The sequence below is a fragment of the Echiichthys vipera genome (genome assembly GCF_963691815.1).
Source record: "Echiichthys vipera genome assembly, chromosome: 21".
Taxonomy (NCBI): Eukaryota; Metazoa; Chordata; class Actinopteri; order Perciformes; family Trachinidae; genus Echiichthys; species Echiichthys vipera.
This window is the reverse complement of record NC_139846.1, coordinates 18,006,438-18,028,862: the sequence shown is the minus strand read 5'-3', so window position 1 is coordinate 18,028,862 and position 22,425 is coordinate 18,006,438. Positions and strand designations below refer to the sequence as shown.

Sequence of the window (22,425 nt, the reverse complement as noted above, 5' to 3'; positions counted from 1 at the left end):
AATATTTCAGCATTCATCTATTCATTTATTTTTATTATTCCTGTATTTATTTATACATTCGTTTCTGCATTTTTTTGTTTATTGAGACTTAAGTCATGTTTAGTTCTCACTACATTCACCACATTCACAATATCACAGCTATAGTTAGTTACTTTTCAGACGTACAAAAAAATTAATATTCTGAATTATTATAGAACTACCAGGCAGTATAATAAAGTAGGTAAATTAGCTCTATAATGACCAGTTACAACCTATGGTTACAACTTTAAAGGACTGCTTGGTAATTCAATATTTCTTCTCATAGTCACTACTTTTACTTTTTACATTTTAAATACACCGTGTTGCAAATGTATCTGTAAAACTTTAAATGCTGAATTTGACTTGTACTGCAGTAATTTCACAATTTACTTGGCATTGCTACACTTCTCTTAACCACCACCACCATTACACATCAAATTAAGAAAACTTGCAAACATTACAAAAAAAAAAAAATGTATTTAGCTTTTGGGACAGAAGAGGAAATGTCAGATAGTTGATTTAGTATGTAAACATCATATTTTTGGTTGCCTAAATAGGAAAAGGAGAGGAAATGTGACGTCACCGTGGTGGTGAATGATTGGCCACGCCCCTGTGCGTGAGGAGGCAGGCGGTGACGTGACGCTGGTTGAAGGGCTGGAGTCCTGGAGCTGAGAGAAGAAACTACAGCAGAAGGAAACGCCGTCTGTCGGTCTTAGTTGCTCGGTTTTGACAGAGCACTCCCTTTAAAATGGCGTACCACAGCCCGTACAGAGCTCCCCCGCACATCAACGCGCCTCCGGACCAGGGTTTTCTGTGGAATATCTTCCAGAGGTGAGTGGGGGAAAGGCGGGTTGTTTCGCTGCTGTGTGCCCGTCTCCCTCTCACTCCGCTCCGCAGTGAGAGGGAGAGTGGGGCTGGGTGGTGGTGGTGGTGGTGGTGGTGGTGGTACGAAATGTTGAAATCACAGCTCTCCATTTGTTTTCATCATAATGTCCTTGCTACTGTTTTTAAATTGTCAAATTGTCTTGTTCTAATGTTACCTCTCAGTTGTGAAGCTTCCTGGAAAAACCACTGCACAGTGTACAACAGACACACACACACACACACACACACACACACACACACACACACACACACACACACACACACACATCCTGTAATACACCACTTCCTTGGCTTTAAATTGAATTGAGATGAAGAAGTCACAGGCAATCAGCTGGCTCAATCTGTGGACTGTCTTCTTACTGCAATGAGAGTTTACAAACTGGGGTCCATTCCAAGGACCTCCAGGAGTCCTTGAAAGCTTTGTTTTAAAGCTGGGCTCTATAGAGATTTGAGGGGATGATGTTTCCTGAATTAATCTTCCAGTTGCCTCTTTCTGCACCAAGTGAGCAGTGAAATCCTCTCAAGGTGGGGGTTTTCTGAAAATACAAAAATCTGACATTTGTGAGTCTATATGACGCAGTGTGTATCTATTTATGTGAGGTTGACATGAATACATTGGAAAACTCTCCAACACAACTAGAGATAGACATCCGCCGGCCGATATTATTGGCCAATATTTGCGTTTTTTTAGGTGTATCGTATCGGCCGATGCAGGCTGCTGCGTTTGCCGATCGTTTTTCCCGGCATTATTTACAGACAGGCGTTCACAGGCAGCTCTGTGTTGCTGGTTCATTAAATGTTCCTTTTTTTAAATTGAGACTCGTAACATTTGGTATCATCATTGTGTTAATTGAGGGGGCAAAAGTAGTATCGGCTCCAAATATCGGCTCAAGGAAACCGGCAGTCCGTACGGTCGATCCCTGAACACAACCATGACCAATCAGCCATAGACTGTATTTTCTGTTCTTGAGATAGTGTTACACTGTCAGTGGCGGTTATTTAACCACTGACAGTCATCAGTCTCACCATAGCCTGAGTCAAAAGTGTGTCAGCCGCTAAGAAGGTCACAGTAGTAGGCAGAGAGGGAAATACTTGAAATGCTATGGCCCCCTGGTAATAGTAAGCTATAGAGTTATGTAATACTGCAGAGGATTTTTTTCTCTCACAACATTCAGATGCTGCACGCATTGCCAGGCTTGAAGCATCCATAACGAATTATTAATGTATGGTGCAAAACCTCTGAGAAAACAGGTTGGATGTACACCTTTTGTCTTCTTTTTCTCTCGCACATTCCTTCACGCAGGCAGCACCTATCATGACTATCATGACTGAGTGCACATGTGGAGCCACCATCTTTTTATGTCATTCAAAAAAAAAAAAAAGAATATGACTGTCATGAAAACACACAGTCATCACTCACATGAGCATTGTACCGCCTCATCCGTAAATATGTGGCAGAGCGGTGCTGGAATTCCCTCAGTCATGTGCCTTGAGTCAATAGAGCATAGTTGAAGTGGGAGGGCCTTGAATCTCTCTCTATTTCTCTCTCTCTCACACACACATACACACACAAACACATACACAAACTCTTACCAATTAATGACTCACCGTCCCACTGTTCCACTGCCTTTGGGCATCCATTCAGGTTTAGTAAAACTTTGTCACTTTTTATCCTATCTAATCATTAATATGTAATGACAGGAGAAGAAATCAGCGTCATGTTAGCAAGCCTTCAACCAGCTAATACTATCTTACAGGGCTCAAAGGACTATTATATCAGCGTCTGCAGCCCACCGCCCTTAGTGCCGATGAGTAAACAGTCATCAGATTTGAAGTCCTTTAGGGGCCGTCCACACGACAGCGTAATGTTTTGAAAATGACGTTCAATGCAGACGATAACAGTGTTAAATTCATGTGTCTCATTTCTTCTTCTTAAATTGTTATATTTTATCGTACGATGCAAAGAAAGCAAGAACAACAACACGATATCCGCGTAATCTTATCGACCGCCCTGCGCTCTAAATATTGGCTTCTGCGATCGAACAACTCATATCAGTCGACCACTAATTCTCCCGGTTTTTGAAGGTAGACTCTAGCCGTGTTTTAGTCGGCCTCTAAGTTTAGTGTATATTTTAAATATATCTGCTTGTTAAATTGAGACATAACGCTTTTTCAAAATACAATATCCGAGCCCAAGCTGGTCCAAGCCTCCGTATTTCTACAACAACGTAATTCATCGATATTGTTCACTGGTTCGGCCGTTGTTGTCTGTTTTGTTTGATAGAGCGTTCGGACCGGGAAACCGTATTTTGAAAGGGCGTTACGTCAGACTAAACAGCCCCATTCAAATCCAGGTCTGACTCTGAGCGAATCCTGTGGAAGCCTTTCACTCTTGTTGCAACTGCTTTCCAATGAATGACGTTGGTATGCGAAATATGTTTGCGCCCAACCCTTCAAGAGTCAAGAACAACATCAGGCTCTGAGTTGGATTTAAATCAACAATACACATCTGTGTTGCTATGCAAGCACAACAACATGTTCACTTACTTTCAGCTATTGCTGGATGAATACTGAACATTTTGGGACAGCAACATACTCAAACTCATTAGTAACTAGAACTTGTAGAAAAAGATGTATGGTTCATTAGATTTTTCATTTTTTGATATACAGTAAACGTTGATGTGATCCCTGAAACAGACCCATGATTTGAACCACAACTAAACTAAATAAACCAAAAAAACGCAGAAATACAAAAACTAGCAATGGAAACTGACTGTTGGACACCAGGATTTCCTTGGAAGGGTTTGTGAATGCAGCTTTGGGTTGGAAGTTTCTTTCCGTTATGGGAGCCACAATGACATCGTTTATGTGGAAAAGCAGGGCAAGCTTTGTTCACAAGTCATATTCCAACCCGATTGCTCAATAGGAAACAGTGAAACATGGGAAAATCTGAGCAGAATAACCCGAACCATGGTGTTTAACGTCGTCTTGCTGTTTTCACCTACAAGTTCTATATTTGACAGCGTGAAGATGGACACACCAGATGGTTGACTGTCTGTCCTGCGGGGAAGAGGGTATTTTAATGATGTTTTCACTTTTTCAGTGAAAAGTCTTGTGAGGTTACTTCACCTGAGGCGGAGTGAGTTGGTATTAAGAAGAAGGGAGGAGAGGGAGAGGGAGAGAAGGGGAGAGCTTATTCTGTACACACATGCTTCTTTGAGTTAATCTATCAGTGTTTGGTAAAGGTTGGGTACCCCCAATGCCTGCACCGACCCAACCACTCCTCACTTTCACTGTGACAAAGCTCTCATTTATGGAGGCCTGCTGGGAGCTGTTTTTCTCCCCTATGTCACGTCTCCTTATGGTTGTTTTTCTTTATTTAGCTGGGGGGAGGTAAAGCGATGAGTACGCACAGACTTATAGCTGATCACCGTAAAAAGACTGCTATGAAGGCTTCAGACATGGAGATGTAACCGCACATAAAGCGTCACAGCTTTGAGTGGAAACCTAGCCCATAAAGTCGGCCCTGGGCTGGGCTTGAGGTTGTTTTTTTTTCCATTGAGGGTTTCCCCGTCTCCTCCCATCCCTCTTCTTCTCTGCTGGTATTTAGGTTTGTTGAGTGGACAGGTTGGACAGGTTGCTAAGGAACAACTGAGTCACTGGATGTTGACTAAGCAATTCAAAAACTGTGAGGCCCGTTATTTTAGTCACAGTCCAGCCTGTGAATGTTTTTATGTCCGTGCACCTCAGAGAAAGAGTCTTTGCGTACTTTTTGTAAATGTATCTTAATAGCTACATTGTCAGCTTCCTTGTATTTAGGGAGATGATTTGACAGTCAAATGAAAAAGTAAAGTATTTGTTGCTGCGTTGGGAACTAAATTCTTGAAAACTTAACAGTGTTCAGATCTCTCTTCTTATCTGAGGGGGTTTCCACCACGCTTGCTCACCCCTAACCATCGGTGCTGCTCAGGAGATGATGACATCTTCAGAAAGTATTTCTAAGCTCTACTTTGACTCTGAGAAGAAACACAGAACTCCTACACATTATTTAAATTTGTAAAACAAATAATCCCTCTAATACACACACATTTATTGGTTTTTATTAGGCCCTAATATGTGTTTAATGATCCAAGACATAGACAGTCACTCAGCGTTTTTCCATAGTATCAGGGCAGCTATTTCACACTGTCCTGTGACCTACCTTTAGACACTTAAGTGTGTCTTAATTCTCCTTTCTTTGATGTCTGCCATCAATTTTTCTAGGTTATGTGTGCACGTGAGCTCTTTTAAGTTAAATACTGACACAGAAATAGAAATACAGGTTAGAGTCAGGTTATCATGTTCCTTGGAGAACACTTATTTAAAGCATTAGGCTGTTTTTAGTTTTGGTTTATTTCTTTAAAAATATCTCACACTGTCTGAGATTCGTGCAAGCTAGCGCTCTATGCAGGTAGCAGGTAGCACTACAAGTTAATTCTACGGCTCCAAACATTCACTGTCACTTTTCGCTCTCTGAGGATCAACACACACCCACACACACACTGTTGTATGTCTGGTCCCAGGGGAGCTACGAGCGTACAAGCTGCCTTGTGTGTCCTGATCATAGAACTCCATTCATTCTCAATGGGCTGTTGAAATGCTTGCATACGCTCAGGAGGTAAAGTTTCAGCTGGCACGTGTTGATACATGCTCTCATTGTGTGTCAGAGCGTGTGTGTGTGTGAAGTGGTTAAAGCAGGCGGTATCTAATCTGTGTTTTCTTCCCCAGGGTTGACAAGGACCGGAGCGGAGTGATATCAGACTCAGAGCTTCAGCAGGCCTTATCGAATGGTGTGTATCAGTGTGCGACTGTTCTGCCACTCCCTTTTTTGTTTGTTTCTCTTATATCTCCTTATTTCTGACCATTTGGGATCTGTCTCTCCTTTTTCTCTGTCTTCTTCTTATTTTTATTACTCCCTCTTTGTGACCCCTCCGTCTTCCTCCCATCTCCTCGGTACACAGCCTTGCTTCTTGCCACGCTTTGATTTAAGCAACTAAAGTCTAAGCAGAGAATGGATTGTGGTTTTTATTTTTATCCCAGAGAGGCAGGTGAACTAAATAAAAATGAAGAGAGTTATATTTTTGTCCCAAGATAACAGAGAAGCAGCCGTAAAGTTTATCAGTGCAGCTTCAAAGACACACTAACACTAAAGTATGCCCCAGTGTCTCTTGCAGTGACAGCCGACTCAACGCTGTAACGGCTGGTGATTAAAAGTGTTAGTGTGGGCTTGGCACGGTCCATCGCAGTCCAAACAGTCGCAGGCCTATAGTGCATCTGGAGGATCCTGCCATGATGAGAAAGTGATTTTACGGTTAGTAGAGAAACAGAGATGCAGTGAGGGATATCGCACAGGCAGTAGTGACAGTAACAGTGTGTTTTTCCTGCTCTATCATAGCTACAAACATTACCATGTCTGCCTAAGTACTTTACTATTTACAGTGGTTAACCAGCTTATTGCTTAAAGTAGTAATCCAGCATTACTTCCAAGGCCAGGGGCATTCTGTGCAACAGTATGTTGTGGGGTTACTGGTTACGACTTGTACTCCACTGTCTAGTGTTTCCCGACCGCGTGGAAGATTGGATCTTACTTTATGACTCATGTTTGGACTGGATTAACCCTTACCCCAGACAAACATGTATTCTGGGATAACATGGGTTAGTCTTCATTCTTAAGGCTTTTTCTCTTGTGATTTTTTAAGGAAAACATAGTTGTTTTAAAATAGGACTGGTAGAGCATAAATCTAGCTTTAGTCTCAGTATGTAAGCTAAGCATCTAAATCATCAGCCTAATTTTTGGCCCTATCCAGATTCTTTAATTTCCGGTATCTGAATCCGATCCAAAACTTATATTTTGTTAAATGATGATAAAATACTAATCTGACAGACCGTACTATCCCCATACTACTTGATACATATTATGGAGGTCGTGGTGCAAAAGTATTACCTTTATAAGCTTAAATTATTGACATGATATACATAAATGATTAACTGGGAGAATGTGACTCCTGACACTGACGTGACATGATCTACTACAGAGGAGACTTTATTTAATTATTATTTTGTTTAACCTTCATTCAACTTGGAAGTCCCTTGAGATTTAGATCTCATTTTCAGGGGAAACATGGCCAAGATTAAATACCATTTCAAGTTTACAAAAATATAAAATAAAGCACATTAAAAACAGAGAAGGGACAGCAGATGTGTAAGAAGAAGAAGAATTCCTTTATTAGTCCCGCAACAGGGAAATTCAATTTTTTTCACTCTATCATTATTTTTTATGTTACACACACAGGCCCGAAATACACACACATGCACAGACAGGACCTATATACATGCAATTAATGGAAAGATGTTAGAGCGAGGGGGCTGCCAGTGACCGGCGCCCCAAGCAGTTGGGGGTTCGATGCCTTGCTCAACTGCACCTCGGCAGTGCCCAGGAGATGAATTGGCACCTCTCTAGCCAGCAGTCCATGCTCCATTCATAGTCCACACAGGGACTCGAACCGGCAACCCTCCGGTTCCCAGCCAAGTCACCTATGAACTGAGCTACTGCCACCCGTGTAATACAAAATTAAAAGCAATTGCACTCCTCAGATACACTGTTTCTTTTTAATCAGAGCTCTGAACTTTCCAGAGGAGCAGAAATCCTGAAGCTGTGGTGTGTTCTGAAGGTTATTCCATGACCACAGCGCAAAATAGGAGAAATCTCTTCTACATAATAAATCCTGGGAATCTGGTAGAGCCGCTATGTAGTGGTGTGAAGAACGGCTATTGGTGAGTGACAGGAGATGAAAAAGATCTGAAGGGGAGTTTACCCAGGATGGCTTTGTAAATAAAACAATATCAATGCTGCTATTTCCCTTACGGCTAATGAAGGACAGTAAAACCAGATTATAACGTACACAGTGATGTGTGAAGGACACGTCTTACTTTGTTGGAGTGGTTGGAAAGCAGTCCACTCTGATTGTACAGCGGTGTTACGATGCAAAGGTTCTTCCCTCAAATTATCTTTGGCTGAATACAGACACTGGCTTGTCAAGTGGAATTTGCATTGAAAAATTCAGAGCCTAGCAATTCTGTGTATTGCTCAGAGTCAGTGAATGCTACACCCAAATCATTTTTCACCTTCACAAAGTCTTAATTTGAGTTGAGAGTTGAGGATCGGTAACAAATTGGAGTCATATGCCTCCGGGTGTTTCAGTTTTTTCTGACAGTTGTGACACTTGTGTGCAAAATGATCACATCACACTCATGCGCTGCTTGAAACTTGTAACAAGAAGGAGAAGAAACGGCCCAAAGCGTGGCTTCATTTCCACATTACAGATGACAACAGCAGGCTGTATATGTATGTTTTCCAGTCCTACTTTTTCCCCACAGAAAATTGATATAATAAAGAATTGGACCGATACGCAGGCTGGCTCTGGAAGTTTCTACTTCACACCAATGTCTTAAATCAAGGCTTAGGATTTCAACTAAATCTAACCCAGTTGTTATTGTTACCTTGCTGTGACAGGCGTATATGAACAGTCAATTCATATACGGGATAGAACATGTGAAGTAGTGATCGTGCAATGTACGTGCAATCGCTCTTGGTCCTGTGTAGAGGGGAGGAGGATTCAAAAAAAGTATACCTGAGATTCCGCAAGGCTGTTTGGGGAGCAGCGTTGAATAAATGATGCAGGTCATCTTGCTCAAATCCTGGCAAAGGAAGTCAGTTTTACACTCGCTTGGACTGAGGAGAGTAACAGGCTGATAAAATATCTGTTTTCAGGCCCACACACAACACAACACAGCACCAGCATCGCCTCTTGAACTTCCTCACAATGAGACAACGTGGTTGAAATGTGCTAATGATTAATGTCACGCATATTTCAGAGCACAGTAGAAATTGTGGCACAGGATGATGTTTGTCTTCTCATTAAAATATAATGTGCCTCCCCATCGTGTTTATGGCTGAATTGCTCAGGCAGCTTCTCAAAGACTTCTGAACAGATTACTCTCCTCAGAAACCCATTTTTCTGGGCACTTCAGAGGACAAAAAACAGAAATGTTGAAGCCAGCAGCAGGGAAAGTAGCTGTTATCAGGCTGCACAGTGGCTCTGGCTCAGCATACTGATTAGTGTGTGAGTGTGTGAGTATGTGTGCATGCATGAACATGTGTGTTTATCTAAAGTATGTGTGAGTGTTATTGTTTTTGTCTGCATTTATGCCAAGGGTCGGTAAATAGCCTTTTTGTTTTAACAGACAAAAATCAATCGCCCAGCAGCGCTGCAGACAAAACAAGACAGAAGCTACAGCTCGTTTCTCTGAGCACATTAACGCTGCTTCATCACGTTAACAACACTGAGCTGACTGAACACAGCTACTGTAGCGCTGCTGCTGGAGGACCTTCGCTACAAGTCTTAGTAGAAAATAAACAAAGCAAAAGTGATGTTTAGAGGCTAACGACCAGGGAAAGGATAAGGATCTAAACAAGCCTCTAGCGACTAACAATAAACAGTACCGCTAACAACGGAGCAGGATGACACAATATAACGTGTCTGAAAAGTCAACCGACAACGAGACAGAGACAGGGGCAGCTGCTATACCAACTCTACAGTATTTAATCAGCAGCGATAATATGGAGCCAAGTCACCAGAAACACAGAAGATAAACAGGAGTGTAGCTGAATACATTAGCATGGACCAGATCCCTGTTTACACTGTGGAGAAACCTGACTAGCAACAACTGGTTCAACAACTGAATCCAAGGTTTAACCTCCTTCATGGGATCATTTAATGTCCACAGAAATCCCTGAGCTATACAACACAAGAAAACAGTTGTGTGTTTTCTTTCTTATTTTCATTTATGTTGTTTGTATTGTTCTAATCTTCTTCGACTTTGAATTTCTAGTATGGTGACAACCCTATGTGTGTGCTACGTTTGTCTTTCCTTCAGTGTATATGTGCGCCTTGCTGTGTATGTGCGCGTAGTGAACGGCAGGTTTCCCGGTCCAGTCTCCGTCAGTTCATTAGGCTCACTAGGATATGAAACAGAGCCAGTGAAGCTGAACACACACACACACACACACCTCACTGCATCCTGTCCTGCAGTTTACCCGCTAAAGCCGCCAGCCCTGTCAACGCCTGCCTGTCTGTAGTGTCTTTACCGACTCTGCAAATACTGCTTTTATTTCTATCACACCATCAACTAAGCTTAGTCTGCCACGCTGCTGTTTTCCCCTCTTGACCTCTGTCTTTATTATCTACGTCTTTTCTCTCTGCTCTCTCATTTTCCCCCCTCCTCCCTCAGGAGAGCAGAGTGCAGAGAGTACCGAAGCCCAGGAGGATGCGTAGCGAGGCAGGGGTTGTTGGGGCTTTGCTGTTTACACGCCTCCATCCTCTTTCTGCACCGCATACTCTCTGCTTCTCTCATCTCATGTTTCAATACTCTGACTTCAATATTTGTCTTTTTGCACTTCCGAAATCTGTCAGCCTTCCTTTCCATGTTTCCGTTCTACATTTGAACCGTTTCTCTATTTGTTTTGGTGAGTTTTTAAATCTTTTTTTAAAGATAAAAAAGAGAAAAAATCTGCCAACAGGGCGGGATATTTTCAATGGTTTCTAACCCAGTCTTATTGCTTTGTGTGTTCAAAGTGTTTTGATGCCTCTGAGGCTCTATGCTCTGTGATGTCACGTTTTTCTAGTGTTGCAAACTGCATTACAAGCATGACATTGTCTCTGGTGGATAATTCTTTTGTTTGTGTTAATTAGAAACTAACAAAATTACATGATTACATGAGTCTGGATAAACCTCCTCTCCTCTCCTCTCTCATTTCATCTCTCTGCAATCCTCAGGAGGATATGGCACCGACTCCCTGCCTGCTGTGTCCTCTGTCTGTTTGTCCTCTCTCACTTTCTCTCTTTTTCTCTTGCCCATGCTCCTTTACGCTTACTCTTTACTTTCCTCCCTCCCCCTCTCTCCATCCCTCCGTCAGTCCTGGGCGGGACAGTACCATCCCCGATGAGGCACTGATTGGCGGTGTGCTGCTGAAGTGAATGTGCATGTCAGTGTGCATTCTCCTTGTCACTGTGCCATTTTGTATAAATAGAGAAGGTTTTGGCCTCCCTTCACTCAGCAGTGAGTAGACATCATACCAACTCTCCCTTGCACACAGATTTATAAACCTTCTTGAGTTATTTATTTAAGTGTGTAGGAGCAGTAATAGCCAGTAAAATTACTGATACGATTGAGAGAGCACAGGCTTGCTGTGCAGATTGCAGAGTTTGCTGAATGGCAAGACTCAAGGAGTTCATTCAACAACTCTTACCCTCACACCTCTTCATTTGTAGCATTTTGTAAAACTCGGTTACACTGGAGTTGAGTTAGATGGCAGTGAGCATGTGTTTTTGTCAGCCAGTGTTGAGCTTTTAAAAATATTTTCTGTGTTATCAATAAGTATGGGTATCCTTGTTGATACCAGTACCGATATTTTTTAATAGCCTAAGACAGCTCACACTCAGTTCAGCTGGACAACATTTGATTTTCAATAGTTTGAGAAAAGCTGGTGGTAACGTCAGTCCACCTTAAGTGAGCCTCAAGGTGGACTATGATGCTGAGCACCACTAGACGATGGATCTTGTCACTAAAATGAGAATAGCTGGTCCACCTTAAGTTCAGTCCACCTTAAGTTAGTGAGCCAGGGCCACTTAAGCTTGCCGATAACTTTGCGGCCAATCCCCTTCACTTCAATCAGCAGGTGGAACATAGCTTGGCTCTTGAAGGGTTGTAGTGTTTATTCACCGACAGATACGCACTGTCTAACGCTACATACACATGGGCACTGAGTTATTCTCAAAGGAATTCGATGCTTGACACATTTAAGTTTCGAAAACATTCTCAGATGCCTGGTGGCGTGCAGTACACCTCTGGAAACCCTGATGTTAGACTGAATTAATGTTACATGAATACCGATAGACAGATGGAAATGGATGGATGGATGATACATTTGGTATTTGATATATTTGAATTATATAATTTTAGCCATTATTGAAGAAGAGAAGAAAAGTATCATTATAACAGTCCATCAGACACGTGATCTGTTCAAGATAGGAATTTCAGCACCAGACATACAAGGTGATGATGAGGCGGATTTTAATGGTGGTAGTGATGATGTTCATCCGCTGGCCATCCTGCTATCCATTATTTTCCTTTTACATCTCAAAGTCAAACCATTACTTTGGGAAAATAGAATTAAGATGTGGAGTTAAGATTTGGAGGTTTGTATGTGTTTTTTTAGGTCAAGTGTGTGCATACAAGTACAAGTGTCTCACTGAGCTCCAGCACAGCCGTTATATGCGTGATGTGTTTACAATGCAGTCAGTTCACCCTGTTTTTCCACCAGCCTGCCTCTCTCCTCACCTCCTATATTCCCTCTCTCCCCTCCCCCTCACTTCTCCCTCTCTCCATCTCACCATTGGCAGTTGGGCTCACCAGAGAGAGAGCCCAGTGTGTGAACTTGGACAGAGGGTGCATTGTCCCAGTATGCCATCAGACGCACTAAAACATCTCAACCAATATGACCACCTCGCACTGGGCAGCCGCAATCTGTCTGGCGTACATTGGTGACCTCACAGCTAGCTACTGGTGTGAAAAGCGTGTGTGCGCATGTGTGTGATTAGCAGAATCTGTGTGGCTGGAAAGGTCAAAGTTCATTCTTTTGCCTTTGGTCATTTTTCTGACGGCTGTAATGCTGGAGCAACATTTATTCAGGCGTTACAAAATGATTGATGTCTTTGTCGGTCTGATAGGTCGGCCATCTTGCAGACTTAACCAGAAATTTAACATTTTGGCTGCATCACAGCACAGTAGAGCTACGTCCATATATTGTCTGATATTAGCTTATTGCAGATACGTCTGTGTAGGTGCGTCTGCTAATAAGTTACAAGCAATTGCAGTACAAAAGCATCAGCTAACATGTTGATGTTAAGCAAGTATAATGTTAACCATGTTCACTCTCTTAGTTAACTGTCATTTAATAATTGGCACTAAACACAAAGTACAACTGAGGTTGATGCAAACGTCACTGGTTTTTCAGTTCTGTGGCTATAAATGTTGGACAAATGACCAATTTTATGGTGCTAGTTATTTATCTATCTAATTACTTCAATGATGGGGTCATGAACCAAGTTTGATCGCAATCAATCCAATAGCTGTCAAGACATTTCACTGAAAAACAGAAATGTCAACCTTATAGCAATCGGATTCAGTAGGATTCAACCCCTGGGAAACATGACTGACCGTACAAAATTTAATTGCAATCCATCCAGTAGCTAAGTTATTTCAGTCTGGATCAAAGTGATCATTGCCATGAGCAACACAGGTAGCGTGGCTGAATAATTGCACAATTGCCATTTTAGAAACAGTAACCTAAACCATGTCAGGAGCAGTTCAGCGTGGTTTGTTGTAATACTCATTAAGTCTGTTATGGCTCCAGTTAAGAAGGGGATCTGGGCTCAAGAGTGCAGCATAGATGGAAGTATCTAGCAGGGTTATGCCAATAAATCGACATTTACAGTACAGACACAACCGTTAAAGGTCCCATATTGTAAAGAGTGAGATTTCAAGTATGAATCTGAAGATGAGCATATTATGGGACCTTTTAAAGCCTCCTAATATAACCGGGTGTCACAAATCTCATTGAGAAGACATGTTAGATTTAGTGAAACACATTTCATAGCTACTGTATAGTTTCTAAAATACTGTTATCGGTTTGCCAGAAAATAGTTTTATGGGACTGCACTGCAGCAAATAAACAGCAATAACTCTAACTCCTGGTTCTACAAATAGGTCTCTTGCATCAATGCGCTTATGATACCTTATGTTTATTGCCTTAGATCAGCACTCCAATAGATAGTATACGGATAATGATTCTGGCCCAAACCCAGAGCCTCTGGCGTTGTCCCAAAACCGCTCTACCCACAGACCCAGACAGCCTCACCCATCAATAAAACAAACCAAGGAAGACGAAGGAAATGTTGAGTGTCCTCTCTGAACACTGAGGTAAAATCTGGAGTACATAGTTGACATCCCAAACTCCTACAGCCATTTCTGCCCCCTTTTATAATTTATTTGGACACTTTTCTGAACTCTTTCAAAGGTGAAATGTCGTTGAGAAGTAAATCAAAAAAAAAGTTTAAAGGAGTTGCTTAATTTTAAAGAGTTTTATCTAAGCTCTCATGGCTCAAACCTGCTTACTGCTGGCAAAGCTAAACTGTGGAGGGAAATCAAAAACAAGCAGTCAGAAGCAACGAGTTGTGAATGAGGCTCCGCACTAAAATTCTGCAGATGCTGTTCGGGGTCTGCAGATAGAGTTGCAGGGAGAAATCTTAGGTCAGCAGAAGTGGGCTGGAGAGTTCAAGTTACTGCATCAAAGTCATCTTCACACGTCTCTTTCTTTTGTTGCTTTTGCTCATCTTTTTTCCTCTCCCCTTTCTCTTACTTCTCTGTGTTTTCTTGGCTCTTCCCTGCATCCTCCCACACTCACATCTCTTTATTTCTGCTCCTACACTGTCAGGCCTCTCTATAATAAAGTGAAGTGGTGAGTTAGCAAAGGATTTAGATGCCCTGATGAATCTTAGCATCTTGAGCTTGGGAAGAGGGATATAAAGTATTAATACCCTGCTCAACTATAGTCTTGTCGTTCTTTTTCTGACCATATACACCACAGGAATATTCACATAATATTGAAGACTTTGTCCCATTGATGAAAAATAACCATTTTGTGTGTTTGAGGGGGAAAGGGTCGTAAAATTTCACAAAACTTAACTGCTTTCAAGTAATTTTTCAACTTCAACTTACTTTGAAGGGGGAGATCAAATATTACAGTATACTACAGATAGAAGATGGATCATATATTCCTTATTTAGGCAGTCTTGCACTTTCTTCCATTGGATATTGTAAATTATTTTGAAAGATCATTTTTTTTGGAAATGTGGGGCTCCCGCTCTACCACTGAGCCACCTGGAGCCTCATTTACTAAGGTCCAGACTTTAATTGCTTCTCCTAGACTGAAGACCAAAGGATTGATCCTTTCTGATTACGCAAAAATGTCATAATTTAACCAAGAAAACATACTTAATGACATATTTAAGATATAATTAGCAACCGTCTCTGCATCTATTGTCTACTTGTGTTTATTTACCCACATTTTGTGTTGTTTCTGTTTAGCTTTTTACTGTTTCGGTCTCTGTTATTGGCCTCTGGGTTCCCTGCTTTTCGGTAATTAAAACCAGCGTCTGTACTTGGCAGTTTGTGTGCAGTCTTGCAAATCTTTACTCTTTAATCTCTACTTCATAACTGTCTCCTGTGTAGCTGCATTATCTGATGTTCTATCACATCTGTGTCTTTAGCTGCTAGAAAAGTATTTTTGTCCTTACAGTAGATACTGACATGTTTTTAACCGATGTTCCTGTGTCTCACAGGCACATGGACTCCTTTCAACCCAGTGACGGTGCGCTCCATCATTTGTAAGTAGCTGCCGACGGTGACATGCCCAACTTTTACACAACTGCTTGTTGTTCCCAGACTATGCAAGTTGTTTATTTTGCTTCCTCTCCATGACAACCTGATAAATTCATTGTGACACAAACGTATCGTTGGTTTCAGTAACTGCTGCTGCAGTGAAACCTGCAGACATCAATTACAGGAGGAGAGGGCATCAGCAAGAAATGGGAAAGTCTGTCTTAAAAGGCAGCTGGCGATTGCCTCAGACTCCAAATATTGATCTGTTTGCACACTTAAAACAGTTGTAATATGTAGCTGAGGTTCACTTCAGTGGACTAGATTAGCAGCTTTTTATCTGTTCTTGTGTAGGTCAGACTGTACCTTGATGCTAATTAAGGAGTTTTAATCTGTATCTGTATCTTTGGAATCTGAGATAACGTGGCTGATGGATTTCTTAACTTTAAACTCCTGGCACATGTAATGCCATTGCATCCAGTTTAGACAAAAATACGTTAAAAATATATTTCCCCGGGTCTCATATGTACTTTGTTCCCTTTTTGTTGTGTGACTAAATCCCCATAATTCCATCGCCTCCCCTACCAACTGGTCCATACTCAGTAAATCCATTGTTTAACAGTCCCCCAGCAAGAAGAGTATTCTGTGATAACACTCTCTTTGTTGGGAGGTAATTGGATTGAACCGCATGAGGGTGAGGAGTGGAGTATTGGGGAATCGAGCAATTTTATTTTTCTGATAAAGTGCAAGTCTTATGAGGCAGGAGTTAGTCACAGCCCTTTAAAACTGTATGTGGTACTATTTATGCTTTCATGTGCAGGATGTGTCCCACGTGCATGCTGTTCTAGAGTTGTGTGTGTACGTGTGAGTGTATGAGACAGAGAGCGAACAATTGGCCTCATTCACTAAGTTTTTTCTCAGAAACATCTATCTTCCTAAGTTTTTTCTTAAATTTGTTTTTCATTAAAAGTCCTAAGAAAAGGTCGGAAACTTGAACCACTGAGTCCTTTGTACCTTAGTTGTTAAAATTATGAATCCCATTTCCTTGCAAGTTAAAGAGTGTGCTAGTTGTTCCTCATTAGCATAGTTAAATGTCTGGGTAATCCCCGTAAAAGGGCATGACTACAGGGCTGTGTGCAAGCAGCCACACACACACAAACACACACACACACGTAAATGGAAAAGTAAAGTTGAGAGAAACAAGTCAATAAAGCCCGACAAAAGTCTACAGAGGGTGGAGCATCATTACAAAATATATGTAAACCGTTGTGAAATGGAGGCACTTCTGCTGGAAGTGAACCCCAGAAGAGATGTCAAGTTTAGAAGTAGTAGATATAAAGAAATATATATGAAACCCAGCCTTGGGATGTGTCCTTAGCTCTTCAGCTCACCTATTAAAGCATGTGCCCCAGGTGCTGAGGTGGTGTTCTCACTGCTGCATGGAGGGTTTGAGTCAGACTCTTTGCTGCATGTTGTCCTCTCTCTCCCCACTTGTCCTTGTCTCTCTTCAGCTGAAGTGTCCATAAAGGCTAAAAAAGCCCACAAATAATCTTAAAAAACAAAACAAAAAACAGAACTAGCTCACTAACTCATTTCAAAGACCATATTGCTTTGTGAAATAATGAACATAATGAATACATTTTAACAATATGCAACTGTATAATTGTGCAAAATAGATGGCTATTGCAGTTCCTTCAAAGATGTCAGCACTCTCTAACCAGTGAGCCACCTGGCGCCCCAAGTACAGAGGCTGAAAGTCCTAAAATACAGGACCGTAAGCCAGGGGAGCAGGGTTCAATAACTAACTAAACCAATCTGAGGCCTTTTTTCTAATCGAAACCAAGATTTTTTTCATTCCTAACCCTAACCTTCACCTATTATTGGCTAAAATCGGTCACTTAACGTCCAGTTCGCCTTATTTTGACTTCCGGCTCGGTCCTGTGGTCCGTCGGCGTGTTTGCTCATATGAATTTCTGTGCATAACTTTTAGTAGAATTTGGTACGAACCTGTTCATGAGAACATGTTGCTATGATAAAGGCAAAAGAGCCAAAAAAAAAAGATGTCAGCACTCAAATGCGTGTAAGAGTGCTCTTGAGTGTGCGTAGCTTTTGTTCAAACCAAATAAGAAAACATGAGTGAATGTTAGAACCTTCATGAAAACTGCTTAAGTGGATTTTAAGAAGACATTTCCTCTTAACAACTGATGGTGAATGAGGCCCAATGTCCTTTCAAATGTATCTTCTTGACCTCCTCCCTCTCTCCTTCAGCCATGTTCGACAGAGAAAATAAAGGCGGCGTGAATTTCAACGAGTTTGCCGGCGTGTGGAAATACATCACGGACTGGCAGAACATCTTCAGGAACTATGACAGGGACAACTCCGGCTTCATCGATAAGAATGAGCTCAAACAGGCACTGACTGGATTCGGTGAGAAGCAAAGTATGCTTATATACTGTAATTACATTTGATGGATGTGGTGGAGGGCTCCATAGCTGTCTCTAGGAATGTTCTCTCTCTGCGTCAAAAGATCAGATTTGGTCTTTCCAGATGCTCTGCCAATGTTTGGATCCAACATGGTTTATTAAAAAAGACTGCACACAGGACGCACAGCCTTGTTTACAAAAAACTGTGCAACAGAGACGGTGATGACATGTTTTCTGTCTGTGGATTTTCATATGAAGTGGATCGATCCACACAGGCTGGTTTCTGGATCGATCGAACGTAAATAACTTTTTGTCGTTAGAAACATGGCTAACATTACAGCTAGCAGCCTGTTTACTGTCCAAAGCAGGAAAAAACGAACCACCTTGACTCCGCCTAGCTCCACTCAACCATCTGGGATCGCTCCTAAGCAGAGGGATTTCGGGCCCAGTGCAAAATGGTCGAGCCAATCAGGACTGCAGGTTGGGGTTTCTAAAGCGATTGTTGTGATTCGACAACAATGGCAGCTCGCATTGAGAAAGCAGGCGTCAACATCGTGCTGCTATTTCATCTGTGTTGTCCAATCTAGAGAGTATTTTTCCTTAAAAAGAACTCCAGAGAACGACTCTGAAGGCTTTTGTTGGTGGAAACCATGTCGGCTGTTCTGTTTTGCCTGCGTCGCTCTCATCAGCGTCAGGGGTTGGTTTCGATGTGAGTGGTTGAAGTAGCACGTCAGTGAAGATGACGGACAAGTGGTTTATCCAATCATATTTAAGGATTTTTGATAAGGCCCAGCCTCCTGAAATCGCTTTGTATGAGTGAAGCAAGGCGGAACAAAATTCATCTGGCGAGACTCAGGTTAAGAAACAACCGCAAGACCCCCAATTTGAACCAGCAGCCCTGGTCTCAGTGCTCTGATAGAGGCAGAGTGAAACACACAGTATTCTTAAAAAGCAGGCAGGTTTGGAACTTACTGATCTAGCTTAGTAAAAAAGTTTTTTATGGCTCTTCCTCCATTCATGGGAGTGTTTTTCTTTTGCCAGGTAACACTAAGAGTTTCCACAGTTACTCCAGTTATTCCACCGTCTGCTGTTTACTACCGGATGATAGCTACTGCATGCTGTTTTGTTGACTTGCCTCTTAGTGAAATTCTCTCTGGTAAGCAGTGATGTGGTACAACTTATATGTCTAGGGCTTTTATTGTGAAATGTTAGAATTGAAGTAGTGAAGATTCAAAGCCCTGCTGTTGTCATTGTGTAAAGATATGAAGAGATTGCCATCTTTGTCCAGATCATGGAGAATTTGGGTTATTATGTTACAACTCGATTGCTTTACCCTTCATTTGAGCTGCAAAAGCGAGGTGTCATTCTCCCAGAGTTCATACCTGTTGACTGACAGATTTGAAAAAGGACAGTGAGGTTGATACTGCCCCGCCTGTTTTTCCTCTCCTGGTTTTATTCGTAATCCGGGTTTCAAGTTTCGAGCTTTTAGCCCACTACTGGCAGTGAGAGGAATTACAAAAACACTTATGACGCCTCACGCAGCCAGCAGCTCCTCACAGCTCTGAAGACGAAGCCACAATTTTCCAAGTAGGCGATACCATAAGTGAAGGCCTCTAAATCTGATGGCACAAAGCAAAGTAACCGCACTTCTGCGCTAACACGGAAGTAAGATTACAAGAAGAAGAAGAAGAATTCCTTCATTAGTCCCGCGAATGGGGAAATTCAATTTTCACTCTATTATTTTTTCATTTTACACACACACAGGCCCGAAACACACACACATGCTCAAACAGGACCTATATACATGCAACCAATGGAGAGATGTTAGAGCGAGGGGGCTGCCAGTGACCAGCGCCCCGAGCAGTTGGGGGTTCGGTGCCTTGCTCAACAGCACCTCAGCAGTGCCCAGGAGATGAACTGGCACCTCTCCAGCCACCAGTCCACACTCCATTCATGGTCCACACAGGGACTCGAACCAGCAACCCTCCGGTTCCCAGCCCAGTCACCTATGGACTGAGCTACTACCGCAAAAAAACACAAAATGGAAGCTCCCCAGTCCATAACCACTACATTGTGCAGACAGTCACCATTTACTTCTTCTTCTTTTGCCACTTCTGCTACTCATGTAGTAAATATATATATATATTTTTTACGTCACAGACATGCACTTCCAGCTTGCCATTTAAAATGCAGAACAAACAATAGAGGACAAATCCAAACTTCTAATTTGGCACAAAACACATTCATGTTTCAGACAAAGCTCAACAAAGTCCCTGGTGGCTTTTATTGAAATTCAGTAAATGGCAGAAAAGTCATAATCAATATGTATGCATGTAACCGCTCATTGAAAAGTATGAATCATGTTGAGGGCGGGACTTTAGGCCTTCTCCAAGGTCCCGTTTGCTTTCACAAGGCTGTGTAGGTGTGACTAACCAAGGAATTCAAACCTGCGTCCAGTACGTTGTTCCATTGTCTTGTCCGCTGTTGTGCGCAGGTTATCGTCTATCTGATCAGTTCTACTGCACGCTGATAGAGAAGTTCGACCGCCAGAGGAAGGGGCAGGTTGCCTTTGATGACTTCATCCAGTGCTGTATTGTACTACAGGTAACAGACTCACACCAAATGAAAATATACACGTGATTTCATTGATTCATCCGATGAGTAAAGGATGTCCTTCGGTTTACTACCGGCATCACAATGAGGCTACTTGTGTATTCATAGGATTCAAAGGGGGAGTCTGAATTATGCATATTTAAGGAATGCATTACCGTCCTCCCTTTCGGATTATTAATCTCCGATTGGACTTTCCATTTGGCCGTTATGTTTCGTTTCAGTAATCTCACACACACGCACGCACGCACACGCACACACACACACACACACACACACACACACACACACACACACACACACACACACACACACACACACACACACACACACACACACACACACACACACACACACACACATATTCATAACAACTGTAATGGAAGCAGCCAAGCATAACTCTAACCTTTCAATACTACAGCAGTTGAAGCAGCTCTTCAGGTACGCGAGGAAAGTATTATAACAGGGGCTTTTGAATCTCCTCACTCAAGGTCTCGCAGCGTTATTTTTAGCTGTCGACCAATGCAACACGAAGACTTCATAGCGACGAGATATTGAGATGAGAGTGAGGTAAATTCACTATGTCCCCCTTCTTCTCCACAGAGGTTGACTGACGTGTTCAGGCGGTACGACACGGACCAGGATGGCTGGATCCAGGTTTCATATGAACAGTATCTATCCATGGTCTTCAATATAGTATAACGCACACAGATCAACACAAAAGAGCACAACTGGACACATCTGTGCCAAAGCTACCGGCACCTCCCGGACGTCTGCCCTGGTGGACACTACAAGATTTTTTTAAACCTAACTTTTTAGATCCAGTTGGACTGTTTCACACCAATTTATAAAAAAAAAAGACAAGAAAACTATTTTTTTTCGAGGTTGTCATACTCTCCAGATGACAGTATTTGTCGCAAGGTACAACTGCAACTCCTCACGTTTCTAAAAAAATCTTGTAGTGTTTAGTTTGATGACAAATCCGAACTACGTCCGGTCGGGGTCGGGGAATATTACGGACACAATCCTGTCTCTCTGTATGTCAGTCTGTCTGTTATTGTCGACAAACTTTTTAATGTCTTAACTTTAATTGATAGAAATAAAAAAAATAACTCTGTTGAAAGTCAAAAATGATGCATTGTAAATATGATTTAAGATGCATTGCATGCTTTTCAGGGAAATTTAGCCCCATGTTGAAGCATGCTTTCCCTTTCTTGTCTTTTCCTCAGCCCTGTTTCAACCCTTCTTTGCTCAAGCCATGTTTACAAAAGCGGTGAAAGCAGGCGTCGTTCTGCGCTGAGATTCACTGACATGCCAGCTTACATGCCATATTTGTACAAACTTATTTTAAATTGCAAAATCTTCCAATGTTAGGACATTTATTTTTTTTTGTGCTAGAGGTTAAGCGTAATACCTTTAGTGTGGCTTTTTTTTGTGCATGATGCCTTAAAATGTGTAAAAAGAACACAAAAGAAAAGTCTTTTATTAAAAATAAAACAAAAAAAAAACAACTAATGATGACTGCTTTCTTTATTAAAAAGGACCACAGAGCTGCTGTTGCTTTACAGGTGAACCTGCAAAGTGGCTCGATGTCGCCATCTGCTGCACGTTGTTAGTTTACCACCGCAATGCACCAACATGAGCCCCTGAACCCTGAGCTCTGCTCTTGCGTCTGCGGGGAGCAGAAGAGCGCTGCGCCTGCATGTGTTCAAGTACGGTTCAAGGGAGGTCATTATGGATCTCTCTCTCTCTCTCTCTCTCTCTCTCTCTCTCTCTCTCTCTCTCTCTCTCTCTCTCTCTCTCTCTCTCTCTCTATCTCTATCTCTATCTCTCTCTATCTCTATATATCTCAAGTGTTCAAGTCAGGTCATTATGGATCTCTCTATCTCTCTCTCTCTCAAGTGTTCAAGTCAGGTCATTATGGATCTCTCTTTATCTCTCTCTCAAGTGT

At 42.0% G+C, this 22,425-nt stretch overlaps 1 protein-coding gene across 2 annotated transcripts; it reads left to right on the top strand.

Annotated features, from left to right (window-relative positions):
* The first annotated feature begins 690 nt into the window (after positions 1-690).
* Positions 691-21,982, top strand: pdcd6 (programmed cell death 6). 2 transcript variants are annotated; one of them, XM_083936426.1, is made up of 6 exons: positions 691-849; positions 5,671-5,732; positions 15,405-15,449; positions 17,710-17,868; positions 20,359-20,468; positions 21,078-21,982. In XM_083936426.1, the coding sequence occupies exons 1-6, from the start codon at positions 767-769 to the stop codon at positions 21,174-21,176; spliced, it is 558 nt and encodes a 185-aa protein (XP_083792552.1). In that variant the 5' UTR covers positions 691-766; the 3' UTR covers positions 21,177-21,982. The 2 variants fall into 2 exon arrangements, with proteins under 2 accessions (XP_083792552.1, XP_083792551.1); XM_083936425.1 differs by having other exon boundaries at positions 17,710-17,880.
* Positions 21,983-22,425: the final 443 nt, after the last annotated feature.